Consider the following 20726-nt stretch of genomic DNA (forward strand, 5'->3'; position numbering starts at 1 on the left):
CCCGGAATAATGGATGAAAAACGTCAGCATTTATTCCCTCCATCCCCCTCTTCTATTTCTCTCTATATATACTGTATGTGAGGATTATCAAGGCTGAAAATAGCCTTCCTTTCCTGTGAGAAGTGAAATCACACAGGAAAGACGCTTGGGGGGGGGGGACTTGTGATTTAAAGCTCTGCACACTTCTGGTTCCTCTCCCTACTCCCACTATACTGTTTCCCCACAGACTGGGCGCCAAACATCTCCCACACCTTAGCGTCTGTGCAACTCTCTGGTTCTGCTCGTTTTCACTTTTCAGAAGACTCTTTTTGGATATGGTGATGATGTACATGTGGTTGTAATAAAGAGATTTTAATTAGCTACTAAAACCTGTCCAGTATTTGAATTTTGATTCTACAATGTGATCAGATAAGTACATTTAGCTCCACCTAGCCTTCCATAGAGCCTCCTTACCTATTCCATTCCTTCAGATTTTCCTCCAGCCAGTTTGTAAACCGGTTTTATGGAGTTTTTTTTCCACATCCTTGAACATGTGATCCTCCACTCTGAGCTGTCCTACCTGGACCTAACTGATCTGAAGAAACAAGATGGCTGAACACAACCTGGCCTCCCAGGAATTTGGTTCCACCTGTCAACTTCTTTCCCATCAGTGTGTGCATAACTAAAACGAGACAAGTAGAGGGACCCATTCCACCAAATCAATATGGTCAATGTTGATCCTCTGGGTCCTCTGTAGTTCATGTCATGTGACAACAGGCTAGCTAATAAACCCGTTTTGATTATTATAACTTGATGGTCAGTCCTCACTCACTATGATGATCTGATATCTGGAAGGATTTACAGTAAATACTTAACACCCTTGGAAATTTAAACAAACCTAAAATAACACTACATTTCACATATAAATGCACTACAGAATACTACAAACACTCTGCTCAAAACCAAAGTAGTACATTCTATGGGCCACCGTAGCATATGATGTCATTCGAGACTCAGACGTTGATCTGAATGTGACTTCCTGGTTTAAATACTTCTATCCTGTCCCTGGTCTGACTCCAAACTCATGTCGTCAGCAGCAGCACCCACCCATCACCACAACGACAACATGCGATACCACGTCTGGCCAATCGTCTAATGAGCTTGGTCTTATATAACCAGTGTGAATGATGAGCCAGTCAGCCATGCTGAGGAGACGCACCTTCTTCTGCCCATACTAATTCCTTTATTACCCTGACAGCCTATGAGGGTGAACAGCTGTCCACAGACACACATAGACAGAGACAGTCAGACCCATCTGTAATCTTTCCTATAGGCCTATGGTACATTTCCACCTGCAACACTCTGAACATTGGTCCACTCTACCAGATAAGCAATGCACACACAGGGACTGGAAAGGTCTAACTGGCCAGTTGGCTGTTATGTGGTGTCTTTTCTCTGCTCTCAATCCATATTTCTCTCAACGTTTGTTTCTTAAAAAAACAAAAAAACACTGTACATTTGCAGTGGGTATAGGGGCATATATTAACTGACTGGATGACCGCAATCATCAGTTCCATACTCTGTATTATTTACCTGTGTGAATCCTCTTGTTCCTAATCGGTTCCTTTACAAAATAAAGGCAAAATGGAACCCAACTGTGCAGAAGCACAAAATGGAATCCAATGACAGGGAAAAGCTCTTCATTATCACAATCTAGCTCTACCAGGCAGTGAGTGAGGCTGTATCTCACCAGGCACCGTCCTGCTGGGGGATTGGTGTTATAGCAGCGCCATCTTGTGCCACAAACCTGTCATAGCATTCTATCGGTTAGAAAATGGTGCATGACCTGCTTTAGATTGGTGGAGAGGATACTACCATATGTGTTGTAACTGTAGAGACAGGTTCATTGGGTTTGCCTGGGGGGGAATAAGCAGAGTGAGAGATTGTTCTTCCACAGACAATAAACAAATAAAACTAAATAAAAAGTCAGGAGGACTCAATAACACAGTGGTCGAGTCAACAAAAATCTAAATGGTTTAATAACATGTATTAATAAAAAAAACACAAAAAGACAATATGTCCAGAAACGGAGTTAAAAGCAGACCAGTTGGGACACACTCCATGTAATAACTCCTGTATTGTATCTGTACATCAGTCATCCTACAGAGAAAAAGACAGACAGAGAAGGAGAGAAGAGAGGTGATCCTATACTATTATAGACTGTTGCTTCCCTCTTCTCTTAGTTTGTTTGTTACTCATCCAAAACATGTGAAAATGAGAAAGTGTGAATCTGCCACATTGCAGGAGTTCCCAGTCAGAACTCTCACCTAAAACTTGTGACATCATCAGGTCACATACAGCAGTCTTTGATAGGAGGGAGATAATCCAGGTACCCATAGCAGCACAGAGAGAGGATAGAGAGAGACAGCCGGTTGGGAAAGTCAACAGCCTGAGCGATAGAAGGCTGTGATGTCATAATGAGAGTCTTTTGGGGTTGTGGTGAGGGGGTGATGTCATAATGACAGTCTTGAGTGATGTCACAAAAAGAGTATTGATTTTAGGAGTGTAAAAACAGGCCTGTCCTTCCCCCTCCAGAACCACAGGGGGCGATGATGATGGTGCTGGCTCAGTCCAGTCCCCCGATATCATGCTGCTTGTAGGACTGTGAAACCAGGCTCCCTGTTGGAAAGACACCAAGAATATCACACAGAATAGAGAACTCCATGAATAGAATACTTACATGGTTGCCATGGCACCGTAAGGAAGCCTAGGCAGAGAGCTCCTATATATATATATCTCTAAATATGTTTTTCAAGAATGTTTTTATACCAACTTTTTGCTTTCCATTACTTCTTGAGTGTTTCTGAGCTATAATATTTGGTGTCAGTTTGTTTGGCTTGGCTAGCCATTTGAATGATGCACCAGCACCAGCTTTTCCACCTGCCCTGGTTGCATGAACGATGTGGACAACAGTTTGAGGGGTTGAGAGAGGCCCACCTCATAGGGGACTGTTTGCTGACTACTGCCAAGGTGCGGTGGTCTTTCTGGCGCTTATAGCTGCCGAAGCATTACCCAGGTGGGTGCTACACTTTAGTAGCGGACTGTCCAGCCTACCTACAGAGGAGAAATGAACGAGGTACTTGATGAAGAGCTACGGGCCTGTCTAAGTAACTGAACGACACTGCTCTCTCTGTGCCATCGATGCTCCCTCCGATTAAGCTACTGCCCAGCCTTTCTGAACTGCCTGGCTAAACAACACCTTATCATCTGAAGCTATGAAAGACCATTGCCCAAGACCTTCCAGATCTCTACATTTGTTTTGTTCATTTTTACAGAGTCTTTGAGATTGTCTTTGTAATGAAAAGCGCTATATACAACAAATCTATTATTATAACTCACAACATACCTCGTCTGAGATACACTGAGATTATGTCCTTGAACACATTAAATGTTGCCCATCTTACCAGGTACAGAAATTTTTGTGCATCAAGATGAATTTCAAACTTTCCCCAGAGCAGACAGTATTGTCGGTCAACATGAACTAAACACTGAATTCAATACAGAGGCATTTCAGGTATATCATGGCTCTTAGCATAATCATTTTTTTTTAAATGCAACTTGAAAAGAGAGGTGGGCGGTGCATTGGAAAGTAAAATGTGATTAAAAATAAGAAATTCCCTTACTGTCCAACAGCATACAGTCAATTTCTCCTTTTAAATCACGATGCATAGCCTGGTGGGTCATTCCATGTCATTTTAGAAAACCATGACACCCACCATCTCAGATTGTTCTGAAAATCATTTCTGTAGTTCGAAACAGATAAGATTACCATTCCTGCAACCTTATTTTGTTGAAATATAATTTGATCTCTGAGAAATTAAGCAAATTGATTGCACCCAAATTAACAATTTTAATTCATAGCATTCACATAATATTCAATAAATATAGTACCTTACATGCGATATGGACCAAACTTTTTTCCAACACTAGCTTGGTTTCCATTGGCGACATATTTTCATGCGAATATTCTAAAATCCACAAAGAAAAAGTGGTGCGTTTCCACCAAACGGACTTGTTGCAGGTAAAAATAATCAATGTGTGACAACGTAGGTAACACAAAATGTACTTTTATAAGTATAATACAAATCTAAAGTTCACTGTGTTTCCATCGCATTTCAACTCTACCAATAGTTTTGTCACAAAAACTGTTGGGTTAAATAGCAAATGTCCCAACTCTGGTCTCGGCACGTGCGCTCTAGCCAAAAGCTTGCGGGTAGGCTGTGCGTGTAGGCTAGTCTACATGATGAGATTATTACAGATACGAGCGAGAATATTTTTATTTGTCAAAGGCAGTCAAGCATCGATCATCATGTCACCAGAATAAGACCCTCAATATTTATTGGAAAGGAGCATCAAGATCTTCCATGCACTTTCACCATCCTGTGAGTTCATCATAACTTATTTAATCTGTAGTCTAATAAACTGCATGATTTCCCGAGTCGTAGTGGGAGGACCACACACCATAAAATCGCGTGACTCCAAGTTTACTTCGATATGACGGTTATTAAATCAATATTTGCGTATAAAGGCATTTCCACCGCCATTTCTCGCATAATTATTTTTACAGACAAAAAGATCCCACCATGTCGATTTTTATTTATTTTTAATACGATATGACTTTGCTCGTAAAAACTGGATGGAAACGTGGTAAATGAGTAAAACACGAGGAATCCAAAGAAATAGTCAAATGCCACCCACGGACCCCCACACTAATCCCAATCCAACAACGAATATTCAGTATCAGTTCCCTATGTCTGACAAGTAGTATAGAGCTGCGGATCGGAGTATTGTTTCTTCATCCTATGTAATGTATTCTCAGTGAATTTAGTGGATGTTTTTTTTCTTCCACAGTTCAGAGAAATTAGTCATTGAAGTTGTTAGGTTTATGTCCCATCCTATGTCCTGATAATACCAGGTCTGACCACTAGATAGTGCTGTTTCTGCTATTAGGTTATTTTCTTTTTAAAGACTCCCCCACCCCTCAATGTTAAAGGGATAGTTCACCCAATTTACCCTGCTACACTATAGCTATCAGCCATCTGGCATTGCTATCAGCCGTTGAGGAAATGCTTCATTGAAAGCTTCTTCACTGCCCGTGGTGCGCTCGCGTTGCGTCACGTCCAAGGCAGCGTCCAAGCTCAAGAATCGCCAACGTTCAATTCTTGATGGCTGACATGCGTGTTCATTCTATCTTTGAATTGAAATAATGAGAAATAAAGTTGATTTTGGTTGCATATGGCCTTGACTATACACCACTGGTTATTGTACTAAGATGTATGAAGTCAAGAAGCTACTACTACTGCTACTAGCTAGCTACATTGACAAGCTAGGTTCACAACGTAAAACAAAAGCAACTTGTGAAATTAGAGGATGGCACCAATTTAATGAGTACTTGAGAAAAACTGGACAAAAGCTAATGTACTTAGGTATAATTGATGAATATGGTACAATATTAAGCAAAATAGAATAAAGAAGCTCCTCCCCCTCTGCTCTGTATAGCAGGAAAAACGTTACATTGACATGACACTGATGGTAAGGCAAAGCAATGCGTATAGCGGAGCTGAAGAGTCAGCAGTCTATGGACAAGGTATGGCAGCAACCAAAGAACCCATGCTTTGGTTCTGTTTACCTGGCCACTGTTTCAAATGCTAATGTTTTAGCATTTGTGGCACAAATCCAATGTAGGTCAATGGTACCTATATTAGCATTTTTGCGCTTCATATCCAAATCATCTATAAGTAACAGTATTGAGTTACACAATCCATTTTAGAGACTTCAGGATGATTTAAACATGAAGCGTAAAAATGCTAATATAGGTTCCATTGACTTGCATTAGATGCAAAAAAAAAAATATTTGAAAAAGTGGCCAACAAAACCAATGCATGGGTTGCTGTCATACCTTGTCAATAGACTGCTTACAGGCTAAGGAAGCCAATGTCATTGTGTAATTTGGATGAACTATTCCTTCAACATTGAGGGGGGAATGTTCAAACATGTTTCACCTAGTGGTCAGAATCTGATAATATCTAGATGTAGGATGGGACATAAACCTAACAACTTCAATGACTAATTTCTCTGAACTGGGGAAAAAGAACATCACCAAATTTACTGGGAATACATTACATAAGATGAAGAAACAATACTCAGAGCCGCAGCTCCATACTACTTGTCAGACACAGAGAACTAATACTATATACTCATTGGTGGGGTGGGATTAGTGTGGGATGTGGGGGGTTCGTGGGTGGCTTTTGACCATTCCTTTGGATTCCTCATGTCTAACTCATTGTTAGCAAAATGTTCGGTCCAAATCGGATGTTATGTAATATAGTTATTGAATATTATATGAATCCTATAAATTAAAAATGGGCAATTTGGATGCAATCAATTAGCTTAATTTCTCAGATTTCAAATTATATTTCAACAAAATAATGCTACAGGAATGCTAATCTTATCTATTTCTAACAGGGGAAACGATTTCAGAACAATCAGATGGTGGGTGTCGAATTCCTCTTTCTTGCGCTTTTTGAGGTGGAACAGCCCTGGTGTCAAGGTCATGATGGACAGCAATGCATTAGGTGTTTGATCAATCAAAAATGAGTAGATCAGGCCTCCCGAGTGGCGCAGCGGTCTAAGGCACTGCATCGCAGTGCTAGAGGCGCTCGTACAGACCCGGGTTCATTCCCGGGCTGTGCCACAACCGGCCGTGGCCGGGAGTCCCATAGGACGGCGCACAATTGGCCCAGCGTCTTCCGGGTTAGGGGAGGGTTTGGCCGGGGGGGGGGGGGGCTTTACTTGGCTCATCGCGCTCTAGCGACTCCTTGTGGCGGGCCAGGTGCCTGCAGGCTGACCCTGGTCGCCAGTTGAACAGTGTTTCCTCCGACACAGTGCGGCTGGCTTCCGGGTGAAGCTGGCGGGTGTTAAGGAGAGCGATTAGGCAGGTCATGTTTCGGAGGACGCATGAATCCACCTTAGTCTCTCCCAAGCCCGCTGGGAAGTTGCAGCGATGAGACAAGATCGAAATTGGGGAGAAAAAGGGGGTAAAATAAACATGAGTAGACCTTTGAGCACAGCCTATGGCGGCTCAGTTTTGCTCCTCTCTCAGTGTCTTGCATTGTGGTCCGGCTGGATGATTTGAAAGTTGTTAAAAACGAAGCACAGCAAACATCACTAATCTTTAAGCAGACAACTTGATTCCACAATTATACACAACATATACAAACACCCAAACACAGAGACACACACTCAAAGACACAAACCTACAGACACACAAGCCCAGGTGAGAGCGAGGCAGGAGCGGAGCGGAGCTGGAGGGTGAAAGGCTAAGCAGCAAGTAGACAAACCAGCCTCAGGTCAGGAGAGAGCCAGCTAGCCGGCCGGCGGTCATGTTGGAAACCAAACCAACCCAACAACCAGGAAGCTAGAATCAAAACTAACCCTCTCGCCTCACTGCGGGGAGAGTCTCTCTTGATGGGATTTTTTTGTTATTATTCTGGCCCAGAATCAGTTCCCAATCAGCAGTTAGAGGGGGGGTTGTGAGGCTGTGGTGGGCAGGGGTTGGGGGTCGGTTTTGGGGTCAATGTCTGTTTGTGGGGTGGGCCGGGGGAGCAGCGGGCTGGTGAAGCGTCGTAGCTAGCAGGATTAACATGGCTCCCCATGGTGGCGTCATATCATATTGCATGCTTACCTGCTGCAGTCAGGCCCCCCTCCGCTCTGCCCTTCATCCCTCCTCCTCCTCCTCCTCCTGCTCCTCCTCCCGCTACCGCTCCGTCAGGGTAGACCCTGTCCCCCCTGTAGGGTTTGGGCCTGAAGGGAAAGTCTTTCTCTTTACCTTTGGAGCCTTTTGGCCGCCCTGCCGTCTTCTTCTTGGACTTGCTGTCTCCCTTCACCCCCAGTAAGGGGTGCACCTCTTGGATAGGGGGAGAATACACAGGTCAGGGTACTATTTCATGATTAAAAAGTAAAGTGTTCATATTGTGTGTTACTCTGACTCTCACCATCACTAGGCACCCCCTGTAGTTCGATGGTGGTGGTACGAGCCTTCTTTTTGGGCGGAGCTCCCTCTGAGGACGGCTGGCGCTTCTTGTCCCCGCTCCCTGTGTGGGCTGAACCATCTTCTGCGGGGGTGGTCTGGCCGGCTGCATCCGGAGGGGGACCAAATGGATTCTCCTCAGGGTCCTCTACCTCTGGAGCGATGGGCAGGTAGAGCAGGGCCTTGAAGTCCTCCAGCTCCTCATCACTAACACAGGGGGGGAATCAGAGACCACAATCAATATTATCATTGTATTACTATTAGACTTCTATTCAATTGCAATGCCTATAAGGCTGTCCCCATCGAAACACCTGTCTACCTTCATCATCAAACACACTTACCTGCTACAGAATGCTACGATGGGGTCAACAGAGGTCACATCCACCTCCTCATCCTCCGCAGCATCAGCACCTGAGACGCACACACAAATCAGTCCCTGACTAGTCGCAATGCATGGATATGCCTGTGTGTGCGTGCCTGTGTGTGTGTGTGTGCCTGTGTGTGCGTGTGTGTGCCTGTGCGTGCCTGTGTGTGTGTGTGTGCGTGCCTGTGTGTGTGTGTGCCCGTGTGTGTGCGTGTGCATGCACGTCTACCTGTCTGTTCAGGTTCACTTTTATCCTCATCCTCTATGTCAAACTCAGACTCTCTCTCCTCGTACTCCACGTTCTCATCCAGCTCCTTGAAGTCTGGGGCGAACGCACTCCAGTTTTCCTGAACATAGAAACACATAGCGTTGAGTTAATTAACTAACCCATTCCATCAGATTCACAACAATAACATCAATCCTCATCAGAACACATAGTTGTTGTTTATAATTCTGGTAATATGTGGAATCTTGTGGACTCGTGAATGATTCTGCATTCAACATTGCTTCATCGTTGTCTTGCAAAGGCAGTGGGATCACTCTCTGAAATCAAAACCTAGGTAGCCAAATCACAGAAGGTCCAGCACCAAGACCAGTTCCAGGGTGAAGAACTCAGGTAAAACCTGTATTGTGTGTCACTCACCACTTGGTTCTGAGCCCAGATGGACACCACTCCGCTGGAAATGGAGGCGATGATAGGCCGCACAGGGTGCCACTGCAGAGGTCAGGTTCATAGGTCAGGACAAGGTTAGTTCAAAGTTCATCAGCACAATGAGTTACTGTTAATTCTGTGAATCTCCAGTCCAGACAATTCAAAACAGAGGCACCACATCCTCCAGAAATGAGGCAAAAAATAGATAACTCCAGAGAATTAGCTAGTGAGAGGAAGAGGGCTAGAATAAGAAAGGTTTTGGGTGGTTCCTTACGGCCACATCCAGCAGGAGTTCTCCTCTGGTTCCATGGAGGATCTTCACCAGGTTACCGATGCTCTTCTCCCAGATGTACAGAGCATGCTGCCGGGCTGAACCAGCCACAATGTACTCCCCATCCCCAGAGAAACAACACCGCTTCCAGGGAGTCCTACAGAGAGAGGGGAAGGAGAGAAGGAGTGATGAGAGGGAAAGAGAAGAGGAGAGCGATGTATCAACGTGTGCATGTGTGTGGTGTGTGTTCACCTGTTGACCAGGTCCTGTAATTTCTGCATTGGCTCTGGCTCCCCGTCTCTCCCACATGTGAGAATCTCCCTCCCGTCATACACCCTGATGATTCTGTCTGCTGTGTTGATGAGGAAACAACTGGAGGGAGGAGGAGAAGAGAGGACAGAGTGGATCATGATCAGTCATTTGATGGAACTATTAACTATTCTCCATAAGAGGCACACAACAACCTTCTAAGCACCAGAATGATTTTCCACACAAACACAGTCCTATTGCCTTTCAGCCTTCACCAACACACGCTGATTGGTTCCCTCTAAGTCCTCTCACCTGCCCTTGCGTGCAAACTCTATGGACTTGATGGCTGTGGTGTTGCTGGTCCCTGTCGTCACCCGAAACGATGCCACCAGATCCTGTGTGTCCGTGTTCAGCACCAGAATCTGCAGGGTCACATCAGTGAGAACAATCATCACACACTTATATAATACATTTGGAAAGTATTCAGACCCCTTGACTTTTTCCACATTTTGTTACGTTACAGCCTTATTCAAAAATGAATTAAATCTTCTTTTTTTGTATCAATCCACACAAAATACCCCATAATGACAAAGCGAAAACAGGTTAAGAAATGTTTGCAAATGTATTGCAAAAAACAGAAATACCTTATTCACATAAGTATTCAGACCATTTGCTATGAGACTCGAAATTGAGTTCAGGTGCATCCTGTTTCCATTGATCATCCTTGAGATGCTTCTACAACTTGATTGGAGTCCACCTGTGGTCAATCCCATTAATTGGACATGATTTGGAAAGGCACACACCTGTCTATATAAGGTCCCACAGTTGACAGTGCATGTCAGAGCAAAAACGAAGACATGAGGTTGAAGGAATTGTCCATAGAGCTCCGAGACAGGATTGTGTCAAGGCACAGATCTGGGGAAGGGTACCAAAAAATGCTGCAGCATTGAAGGTCCCCAAGAACACAGTGGCCTCCATCATTCTTAAATGGAAGAAGTTTCAAACCACCAAGACTAGAGCTGGACGCCCGGCCAAACTGAGCAATCGGGGGAGCAGGGCCTTGGTCAGGGAGGTGATCAAGAACCTGATGGTCACACTGACAGCGCTCCAGAGTTCGTCTGTGGAGATGGGAGAACCTTCCAGAAGGACAACCATCTCTGCAGCACTCCACTAATCAGGCCTTTATGGTAGAGTGGCCAGACGGAAGTCACTCCTTAGTAAAAGGCACATGAGTTTGCCAAAAGGCCCCTAAAGGACGGCAGGGACTGGGAGACAAAGATGAACGGAGCAAAGTACAGAGATCCTTGATGACAACCTGCTCCAGAGTGCACAGGACCTCAGACTGGGGTGAAGGTTCACCTTTCAACAGGACAACGACCCTAAGCACACAGCCAAGACAACGCGGGAGTGGCTTTGGGACAAATCTCTGATTGTCCTTGAGAGGCCCAGCCAGAGGCCGGACTTGAACCAGATCAAACATCTCTGGAGTGACCTGAAAATTGCTGTGCAGCGATGCTCCCCATCCAACCTGACAGAGCTTGAGAGGATCTGCAGAGAAGAATGGGAGAAACTCCCCAAATATAGGTGTGCCAAGCTTGTAGCGTCATACCCAAGAAGACTCGAGGCTGTAATCGCTGCCAAAGGTTTCTAAAAACCAGTTTTTGCTTTGTCATTATTGAGTATTGTGTGTAGCTTGATGAGGTGAGGTGAGGTGAGGTGAGGTGGGGGTGGGGGACAATGTAATCCATTTTAGAATAAGGCTGTAACGTAACAAAATGGGGAAAAAGTCAAGGGGTCTGAATACTTTCGGAATGCACTGTACAACCTACAAAGTCCTAAATAGATAAAGAATATTGCAAATCGTCTGAGGCACAAATAAATCATCCCAGGCCCCAGTGACCTCTGACCTTTCCCTTGGCGTTGCCGGTGTAGATGTACTCCCCCCTTCGGTCGAATGCCGCCACCACGTTCAGGTCAGAGTCGTCATCCACGGGCAGAACCACGTGTTTAGAGTCGGACAGGGTCAGCAGCACCGGAGCTGACTTCATAGGACACACCAGGACCTTGTCACTGAAACACGGGATAGATTGGGATTTAAAGGGGGGGATTTCCATATTTTTCCACACAGATATTCCATTATTCCATATCAGATACATACTCAAAGGTCTGTGAAGTGGTACCGCAGTTTAAGGGTTGATGTTAGGAGTGACAATCAATTAGGAAACATAAGAGGCTGAGGTGTAGGCTGAGCTAAGGTCGAGGTATTTATTGAGCTGGGGTATAGATATCCTCCCAGGTGGGTGGGATCGGTGGTACTAACTGTAGTTCAATGGATGAGGTCAGGAGTTATAATGAGTTAGAAAGGATAAGACCAGGCTGCGGTATAGGATGAGTTGGATATAGATATAAACTCACAGGTCTCTGGGGTGGTACTGCAGTTTGAGGATGGGCGAGGGGAAACGGAACCTCTGGTCACAGTCTCCCGTCAGGACGTCCCATAGCGACACTATGTTATCTGTAGACGCACTCACCAGCTTGTGACCGTCTCGACTCCAACTGCAGACACACAGGGAAAGGTTTAGGATAGTTAAGATTCAGAACCACACTCAAAACAATACACCACAATCAACACCTTTTGACAAGGGCTCCAGGCCCAAATGATGGGTTTATGAGTAAATAAAAGAAGAACATTCGAGCATAGTTTGCTGATTCTGAACAGTGTGTGTGCTACAGTGTTGGGGTCAATTCCATTTCAATTGCAATCAATTCATGAGGTAAACCAAATTGCAATTCCAACTCTTCCTAATTGAAAAGCATTGAAGAGAATTGGAATTTCAATGTACTTCCTGAATTGATTGGAATTAACTCCAACCCTGGTGTGCTGGCGTTTTCCCTTTCTTGTGACCGTGGTTTGCTTTCTCACCATAGTGAGCAGACTGGATGAATGTGAGCGCTGATGATCTTGGCGATGCCCCGTGTCAGGAAGTCCCAAATGACGATGCGTCCGTCGTTGCAACCCACCGCCAGAAGTGTGCCCCAGCGGTTAAAGGTGCATGTGAGAGCCATACTGATACAGTCCAGAGTGCCATCTGCCTCCTGTCAATGAGATAGCAACTGTATGTGAAGACACTCACAGACACAGATGTATAAATCAATGTTCTATTCTAAGGACTTGAGTAAGCATTAAGGCATAGCCATCCACTGTCTGTGTGGGAGAGGGGTGTGTGAGAGAGACGTGTTGACAAGTATGAAAGTATGAAAAAAGTACGAAAATGTATGTACTCAATACTGGAAGTCGCTCTGGATAAGAGCGTCTGCTAAATGACTCAAATGTAAAAGACAAGTAACAGGTAGAACAAGATTGGAATGACTTACCTCTGGATAGTTCTGCCCGAACGACTCTATAGAAGAAGAAAAAAGAATGTGGTTAGCATGTGGTTAGGTCTCTAGTACATCTAGACTGATTTAGGTAATATAACAGCTGGAAGATCACACAATCCACAGGCTAGCTAACGTTACGGACTGTTTACATCCTCCGCGTCCAAACGACAGTACCATACATACGAAGATCGTTCATTTGCCAATGGCTAACGTCTAATAGTAGTAGTTGCCTGCTATGTGCTGTGTGATTTCACCTTGTAGTTAAAACGTACGATTAACACAATATAAATAAATATATTTGATTTATCACTACTTATACTCAGACTGCCTTTGTATAGCGTTTGGCGTTCGTTAATTAGCATGCTAGTGCTGCCTAGCTACGATATCCTAGTTTACGTGCGGTCCTGCACCCAATAAATGATTGAAGAATTATAAATGACCCTTACCGAGCAACTCTAAATTCATCGCTGAACAATTCTGATAACACGAATATCAAAATAAACAGTCTTCCAGACGATTTATCCAAAACACAGCCGTTTAGCTATGTAGCTCTGTTGATAACAAGAGCGTGACTGGCGCCTAGCTAACGAAGGACCCCAAACAAAGTGATGTTGAAACTGCCCAAATAAAAATCTATACGGATTTTATTCATTTTATCGTATGTTCAAAGTAAACAATTATGTTTTTGATTTTTGTACGTATGATTTCAGATACTTATTCCAAATCTGAATATATAAACGTGTAAGTTAGTTAATTCATAACATCCTCCATCAAGGCCGACACAGTTTCGCTCGTGCCCATGTTTTAGCAGGCAACTGCACTACACATTGATCTCGAAAATCCTACCACCCGTGATCATCCGGGTCTCTCCAATGTAACCAATCACATAATACACGGAAAAACAGGGCGGGGTTTCAGGTTACAGATATTAAGTTATTTCATATAAAATAAAGATTTTCAACCTACAATGAAAAAATAAATGCCACGAAAACTACACAACAAATCATATCTTCTCCACCAAAAGCCTCTAAAAACTATAAAGTCAATAGTATCCAGCTGCAGCGCCTGTCAATAAAACTACCCTCACCGACAGAAGGGGAACCCCAGACATGTCACAGGGGCTATAACTCTGAAGCAGCCATTTACGACATTTCTCACCACCAAACGTACAGTCAATAACACAATAGAAAATCTATATACAGTGTGTGCAAATGTAGTAAGTTATGGAGGTAAGGCAATAAATAGGCCATAGTGCAAAATTATTACAATTTAGTATTAACACTGGAGTGATAGATGTGCAGAAGATGATGTGCAAATAGAGATACTGGGGTGCAAATTAGCTAAATAAATAACAATATGGGGATGAGGTAGTTGGGTGGGCTAATTACAGATGGGCTGTGTACAGGTGCAGTGATCGGTAAGCTGCTCTGACAACTGATGCTTAAAGATAGTGAGGGAGATAAGTGTCTCCAGCTTCAGAGATTTTTGTAGTTTGTTCCAGTCATTTGCAGCAGAGAACTGGATGGAATGGCGGCCAAAGGAGGTGTTGGCTTTGGGGGTGACCAGTGAGATATAACTGCTGGAACGCATACTAGGGGTGGGTGTTGCTATGGTGACCAATGAGCTAAGATAAGGCGGGGATTTGCCTAGAAGAGATTTATAGATGACCTGGAGCCAGTGGGTTTGGCGACAAATATGTATGTATGGCCAGCCAACGAGAGCGTACAGGTCACAATGGTGGGTAGTATATGGGGCTTTGGTGACAAAACGGATGGCACTGTGATAGACTACATCCAATTTGCTGAGTAGAGTGTTGGAAGCTATTTTGTAAATGACATCGCCGAAGTCAAGGATCGGTAGGATAGTCAGTTTTACGAGGGCATGTTTAGCAGCATGAGTGAAGGAGGCTTTGTTGCGAAATAGGAAGCTGATTCTAGATTTAACTTTGGATTGGAGATGCTTAATGTGAGTCTGTAAGGAGAGTTTACGGTCTAACCAGACACCTAGGTATTTGTAGTTGTCCACATATTCTAAGTCAGACCTGCCGAGAGTAGTGATTCTAGTTGGGCGGGCGGATGCAAGCAGCGTTCGATTGAAGAGTATGCATTTACTTTTACTAGCATTTAAGAGCAGTTGGAGGCCACGGAAGGAGTTTTGTATGGCATTGAAGCTCGTTTGGAGGTTTGTTAACACAGTGTCCAATGAAGGGCCAGATGTATACAAAATGGTGTCGTCTGCGTAGAGGTGAATCTGAGAGTCACCAACAGCAAGAGCGACATCATTGATATACACAGAGAATAGAGTCGGCCCGAGAATTGAATCCTGTGGCAACCCCATAGAGACTGCCAGAGGTCCAGACAACAGGCCCTCCGATTTGACACATTGAACTCTATCTGAGAAGTAGTTGGTGAACCAGGCGAGGCAGTCATTTGAGAAACCAAGGCTATTTAGTCTGCCAATAAGAATGCGGTGATTGACATAGTCAAAGGCCTTGGCCAGGTGGATGAAGACGGCTGCACAGTACTGTCTTTTATTGATCACGGTTATTTTATTGTTTAGGACCTTGAACGTGGCTGAGGTAGACCCATGACCAGCTCGGAAACCAGATTGCATAGCGGAGAAGGTACGGTGGGATTCGAAATGGTCGGTGATCTGTTTGTTAACTTGGCTTTCAAATACTTTCGAAAGGCAGGGCAGGATGGATATAGGTCTGTAACAGTTTGGATCTAGAGTGTCACCCCCTTTGAAGAGGGGATGACCGCGGCAGCTTTCCAATCTCTGGGGATCTCAGACGATACGAAAGAGAGGTTGAACAGGCTAGTAATAGGGGTTGCAACAATTTCTGCGGCTAATTTTAGAAAGAGGGTCCAGATTGTCTAGCCCAGCTGATTTGTAGGGGTCCAGATTTTGCAGCTCTTTCAGGACATCAGCTATCTGAATTTGGGTGAAGGAGAAGCAGGGGGCGGGCATGGGCAAGTTGCAGCGGAGGGTGCAGAGCTGGTGGCCGGGGTAGGGGTAGCCAGGTGGAAAGCATGGCCAGCCGTAGCAAAATGCTTATTGAAATTCTCGATTATCGTAGATTTATCGGTGGTGACAGTGTTTCCTAGCCTCAGTGCAGTGGGTAGCTGGGAGGAGGTGCTCTTATTCTCTATGGACTTTACAGTGTCCCAAAACATTTTGGAGTTAGTGCTACAGGATTCAAATTTCTGTTTGAAAAACCTAGCCTTTGCTTTCCTAACTGATTGTGTATATTGGTTAACGCAGTAGGCCTGTTAGCAAAGGAAATTAGAAAAGGACGAAATGAAAGGAGGCTAGGAGAGGAATCAGAAAAGGAAAGGGAGCGAGGAAAGAAAAGGAGTTCACATGTTTGTGGTAGGGATTACCACAGCCAGTAGAGAGGAAAGGAAGCGAAGCTAGGAAATGAGGAACGGAAAATAGGAAAGAAGGAAAGGGAGCAAGGAAAGGAATCTAGGAAATAAAATAAAATCACATGTATGTGATAGAGATTAACCACGGCCAGTAGATAGTATTGGTTTTAGTGACAGGCTAGTTTTAATCACAGACTATTCTGCGAGGCTGCAGCTAGATGCATCTAAAAAAAAGCACTCTCGATCGTTCCACGCCGCAAAAACGTGAGTACAGGCCTACTGCGTTAACCAATTGGATTTCTAGCTTTTTTGTTGCTTGTTGGGGCGTGTCGCTGGGAGCATAGACGTTTCGAACTAGACGGTAAAGGCATTGTGCTTTGAAACAGACATCATATCTATGAACTATATTTCTATATCATGTGTTGTTCACTGGAACATTGGCCATGCGCAGTAGCTAGAAGAGTTATAAACAGTCTTGTTCTAGAACTGGTAGAACTAACTGTACCCGACAAGGAAACCCAGACAGCTTGATTTACACTTTGAGAGACCACCCGTGGAATTAAACGACCCTGTCAACGGTAATGACATAAGAGACACATCCTTGACAACACATTACAGGTAAGAGATGGAGATTGTTGCTTATCATAATGTAGGTCTCTCTTCTTCCATGTAAGGTAGGGGCACATATATTATACTTACATAAGGTAAATGTAACTGGCCTGATTCTGAGGCTGTGCATTGGCAAATCCTGACCTTAGAATTATACTGAGATAATTGGCTTTAAAATTCAGAACTCTCATTGGTTTGAATGGTGTGAGCAATTATATATATATTTTTTAATGAATTGGTGTATTTAAAGTAGGCTACTATGTACAGAACAAGGCTGCCAATAACTGAAATTGGCAAAGATGCAGATAGAACCTTATAATTCCAAGCTATCAAAATAACAAAGTTGTCTGACCATTGATACGGTATAACATTTGTATGTATGTGTGTCTGAGCTTTCTGAACAATTTTGTGCAGTTATGCAATGTATATCATGTTGATGATGCTTGTGGTCTAACAGTTTTGATGTTATGGTGACCAAATCGACCTACAGTTGAAGTCGGAAGTTTACATACATTTAGGTTGGAGTCATTAAAACTAGTTTTTCAACCACTACACAAATTTCTTGTTAACAAACTATAGTTTTGGCAAGTCGGTTAGGACATCTACTTTGTGCATGACACAAGTAATTTTTCCAACAATTGTTTACAGACAGATTATTTCACTTATAATTCACTGTATCACAATTCCAGTGGGTCAGAAGTTGACTGTGCCTTTAAACAGCTTGGAAAATTCCAGAAAATGATGTCATGGCTTTAAAAGCTTCTGATAGGCTAATTGACATCATTTGAGTCAATTGGAGGTGTACCTGTGGATGTATTTCAAGGCCTACCTTCAAACTCAGTGCCCCTTTGCTTGACATCATGGGAAAATCCAAAGAAATCAGCCAAGACCTCAGAAACAAAATTGTAGACCTCCACAAGTCTGGTTCATCCTTGGGAGCAATTTCCAAATGCCTGAAGGTACCACGTTCATCTGTACAAACAATAGTACGCAAGTATAAACACCATGGGACCACGCAGCCGTCATACCGCTCAGGAAGGAGACGCGTTCTGTCTCCTAGAGATGAACTTACTTTTGTGCGAATCAATCCCAGAACAACAGCAAAGGACCTTGTGAAGCTGCTGGAGGAAACCGGTACAAAAGTATCTATATCTACAGTAAAACGAGTCCTATATCGACATAACCTGAAACCCGCTCAGCAAGGAAAAAGCCACTGCTCCAAAACCGCCATAAAAAAGCCAGCCTATGGTTTGCAACTGCACATGGGGACAAAGATCGTACTTTTTGGAGAAATGTCCTCTGGTCTGATGAAACAAAAATAGAACTGTTTGGCCATAATGACCATCGTTATGTTTGGAGTAAAAAGGGGGGAGCTTGCAAGCCGAAGAACACCATCCCAACCGTGAAGCACAGGGGTGGCAGCATCATGCTGTGGGGGTGCTTTGCGGCAGGAGGGACTGGTGCACTTCACAAAATAGATGGCATCATGAGGAAGGAAAATAATGTGGATATATTGAAGCAACACCTCAAGACATCAGTCAGGAAGTTAAAGCTTGGTTGCAAATGTGTCTTCCAAATGGACAATGACCCCAAGCATACTTCCAAAGTTGTGGAAAAATGGCTTAAGGACAACAAAGTCAAGGTATTGGAGTGGCCATCACAAAGCCCTGACCTCAATCCTATAGAAAATGTGTGGTCCAAACTGAAAAAGTGTCTGCGAGCAAGGAGGCCTTCAAACCTGACTCCGTTACACCAGCTCTGTCAGGAGGAATGGGCCAAAATTCACCCAACTTATTGTGGAAGCTTGTGGAAGGCTACCCGAAATGTTTGACCCAAGTTAAACAATTTTAAAGGCAATGCTACCAAATACTAATTGAGTGTATGTAAACTTCTGACCCACTGGGAATGTGATGAAAGAAATAAAAGCTGAAATAAATAATTCTGTCTACTATTATTCTGACATTTCACATTCTTAAAATAAAGTGGTGATCCTAACTGACCTAAAACAGGGAATTTTTACTAGGATTAAATGTTAGGAATTGTGAAAAACTGAGTTTAAATGTATTTGGCTAAGGTGTATGTAAACATCCGACTTCAACTGTACATTGTGTCATAAGTTTGCCTTCCACAAGCTGTACTGTCTGAGTATGATAGAACTTTATTCAAAAGTTGAGAAACTAAGTGTATTGACTATTTTTGGAAGTTGATAAAAAATATAATGGCGATATTTATTTATATTGCTTTCATGTATTATATTTTTCTGATTTGTCCGCAAATTGCTTTTGATGAGATCATAATTTTTTTGTTAGAAAAAGGCAAATAATTTGTTTTCATAAGTCAAACTAATTGGGAGACGAGAGATTTGAAGCAGTGCTTTGCTTGGTTTAGGCTAGTTGTACTGTGTCAATCCCATTTGACTATCAGCTCTATACAGAAATACGATAATCAATTTAGAAAATAATTAAAGGGAAATTGGCATTTTATAACTTGTTTCAAAGAATTCTAAAAAATAAATAACGGAAAAGGGGTGCATGCATATGTATTCACCCCCTTTGCTATGATTCCCCTAAATAAGATCTGGTGCAACCAATTACCTTCAGAAGTCACATAATTAGTTAGATTGCACACAGGTGGACTTTATTTACAGTGGGGGAAAAAAGTATTTAGTCAGCCACCAATTGTGCAAGTTCTCCCACTTAAAAAGATGAGAGAGGCCTGTAATTTTCATCATAGGTACACGTCAACTATGACAGACAAAATGAGATTTTTTTTCTCCAGAAAATCACATTGTAGGATTTTTTATTAATTTATTTGCAAATTATGGTGGAAAATAAGTATTTGGTCAATAACAAAAGTTTCTCAATACTTTGTTATATACCCTTTGTTGGCAATGACACAGGTCAAACGTTTTCTGTAAGTCTTCACAAGGTTTTCACACACTGTTGCTGGTATTTTGGCCCATTCCTCCATGCAGATCTCCTCTAGAGCAGTGATGTTTTGGGGCTGTCGCTGGGCAACACAGACTTTCAACTCCCTCCAAAGATTTTCTATGGGGTTGAGATCTGGAGACTGGCTAGGCCACTCCAGGACCTTGAAATGCTTCTTACGAAGCCACTCCTTCGTTGCCCGGGCGGTGTGTTTGGGATCATTGTCATGCTGAAAGACCCAGCCACGTTTCATCTTCAATGCCCTTGCTGATGGAAGGAGGTTTTCACTCAAAATCTCACAATACATGGCCCCATTCATTATTTCCTTTACACAGATCAGTCGTCCTGGTCCCTTTGCAGAAAAACAGCCCCAAAGCATGATGTTTCCACCCCCATGCTTCACAGTAGGTATGGTGTTCTTTGGATGCAACTCAGCATTCTTTGTCCTCCAAACACGACGAGTTGAGTTTTTACCAAAAAGTTATATTTTGGTTTCATCTGACCATATGACATTCTCCCAATCCTCTTCTGGATCATCCAAATGCACTCTAGCAAACTTCAGACGGGCCTGGACATGTACTGGCTTAAGCAGGGGGACACGTCTGGCACTGCAGGATTTGAGTCCCTGGCGGCGTAGTGTGTTACTGATGGTAGGCTTTGTTACTTTGGTCCCAGCTCTCTGCAGGTCATTCACTAGGCCCCCCCGTGTGGTTCTGGGATTTTTGCTCACCGTTCTTGTGATCATTTTGACCCCACGGGGTGAGATCTTGCGTGGAGCCCCAGATCGAGGGAGATTATCAGTGGTCTTGTATGTCTTCCATTTCCTAATAATTGCTC

At 43.5% G+C, this 20726-nt stretch overlaps 1 protein-coding gene across 2 annotated transcripts; it reads right to left on the minus strand.

Moving 5' to 3' along the window:
* Nucleotides 1–1995: 1995 nt before the first annotated feature.
* Nucleotides 1996–13814, minus strand: LOC311138995 (retinoblastoma-binding protein 5). Of its 2 annotated transcripts, none has more exons than XM_084173816.1 (14): nucleotides 13432–13814; nucleotides 12980–13005; nucleotides 12528–12700; nucleotides 12020–12160; nucleotides 11512–11674; nucleotides 9917–10026; nucleotides 9608–9727; nucleotides 9359–9512; nucleotides 9076–9147; nucleotides 8662–8779; nucleotides 8410–8479; nucleotides 8034–8275; nucleotides 7724–7945; nucleotides 1996–2658 (listed from the first exon to the last, which is right to left on the minus strand). In XM_084173816.1, the coding sequence occupies exons 1-14, from the start codon at nucleotides 13448–13450 to the stop codon at nucleotides 2606–2608; spliced, it is 1683 nt and encodes a 560-aa protein (XP_084029942.1). In that variant the 5' UTR covers nucleotides 13451–13814; the 3' UTR covers nucleotides 1996–2605. The 2 variants fall into 2 exon arrangements, with proteins under 2 accessions (XP_084029942.1, XP_084029943.1); XM_084173817.1 differs by having other exon boundaries at nucleotides 7868–7945; nucleotides 13432–13809.
* Nucleotides 13815–20726: the final 6912 nt, after the last annotated feature.

The sequence above is a fragment of the Coregonus lavaretus genome, assembly GCF_964263955.1.
Source record: "Coregonus lavaretus genome assembly, chromosome: 12".
NCBI lineage: Eukaryota > Metazoa > Chordata > Actinopteri > Salmoniformes > Salmonidae > Coregonus > Coregonus lavaretus.

Coding starts and splice junctions, on each gene's coding strand:
- LOC311138995 (XM_084173816.1), bottom strand. Junction 12,701..12,979: donor TCGGGCAGAACTATCCAGAG/GTAAGTCATTCC, acceptor TCTCATTGACAG/GAGGCAGATGGCACTCTGGA. Junction 8,480..8,661: donor AAGTGAACCTGAACAGACAG/GTAGACGTGCAT, acceptor TGTGCGTCTCAG/GTGCTGATGCTGCGGAGGAT.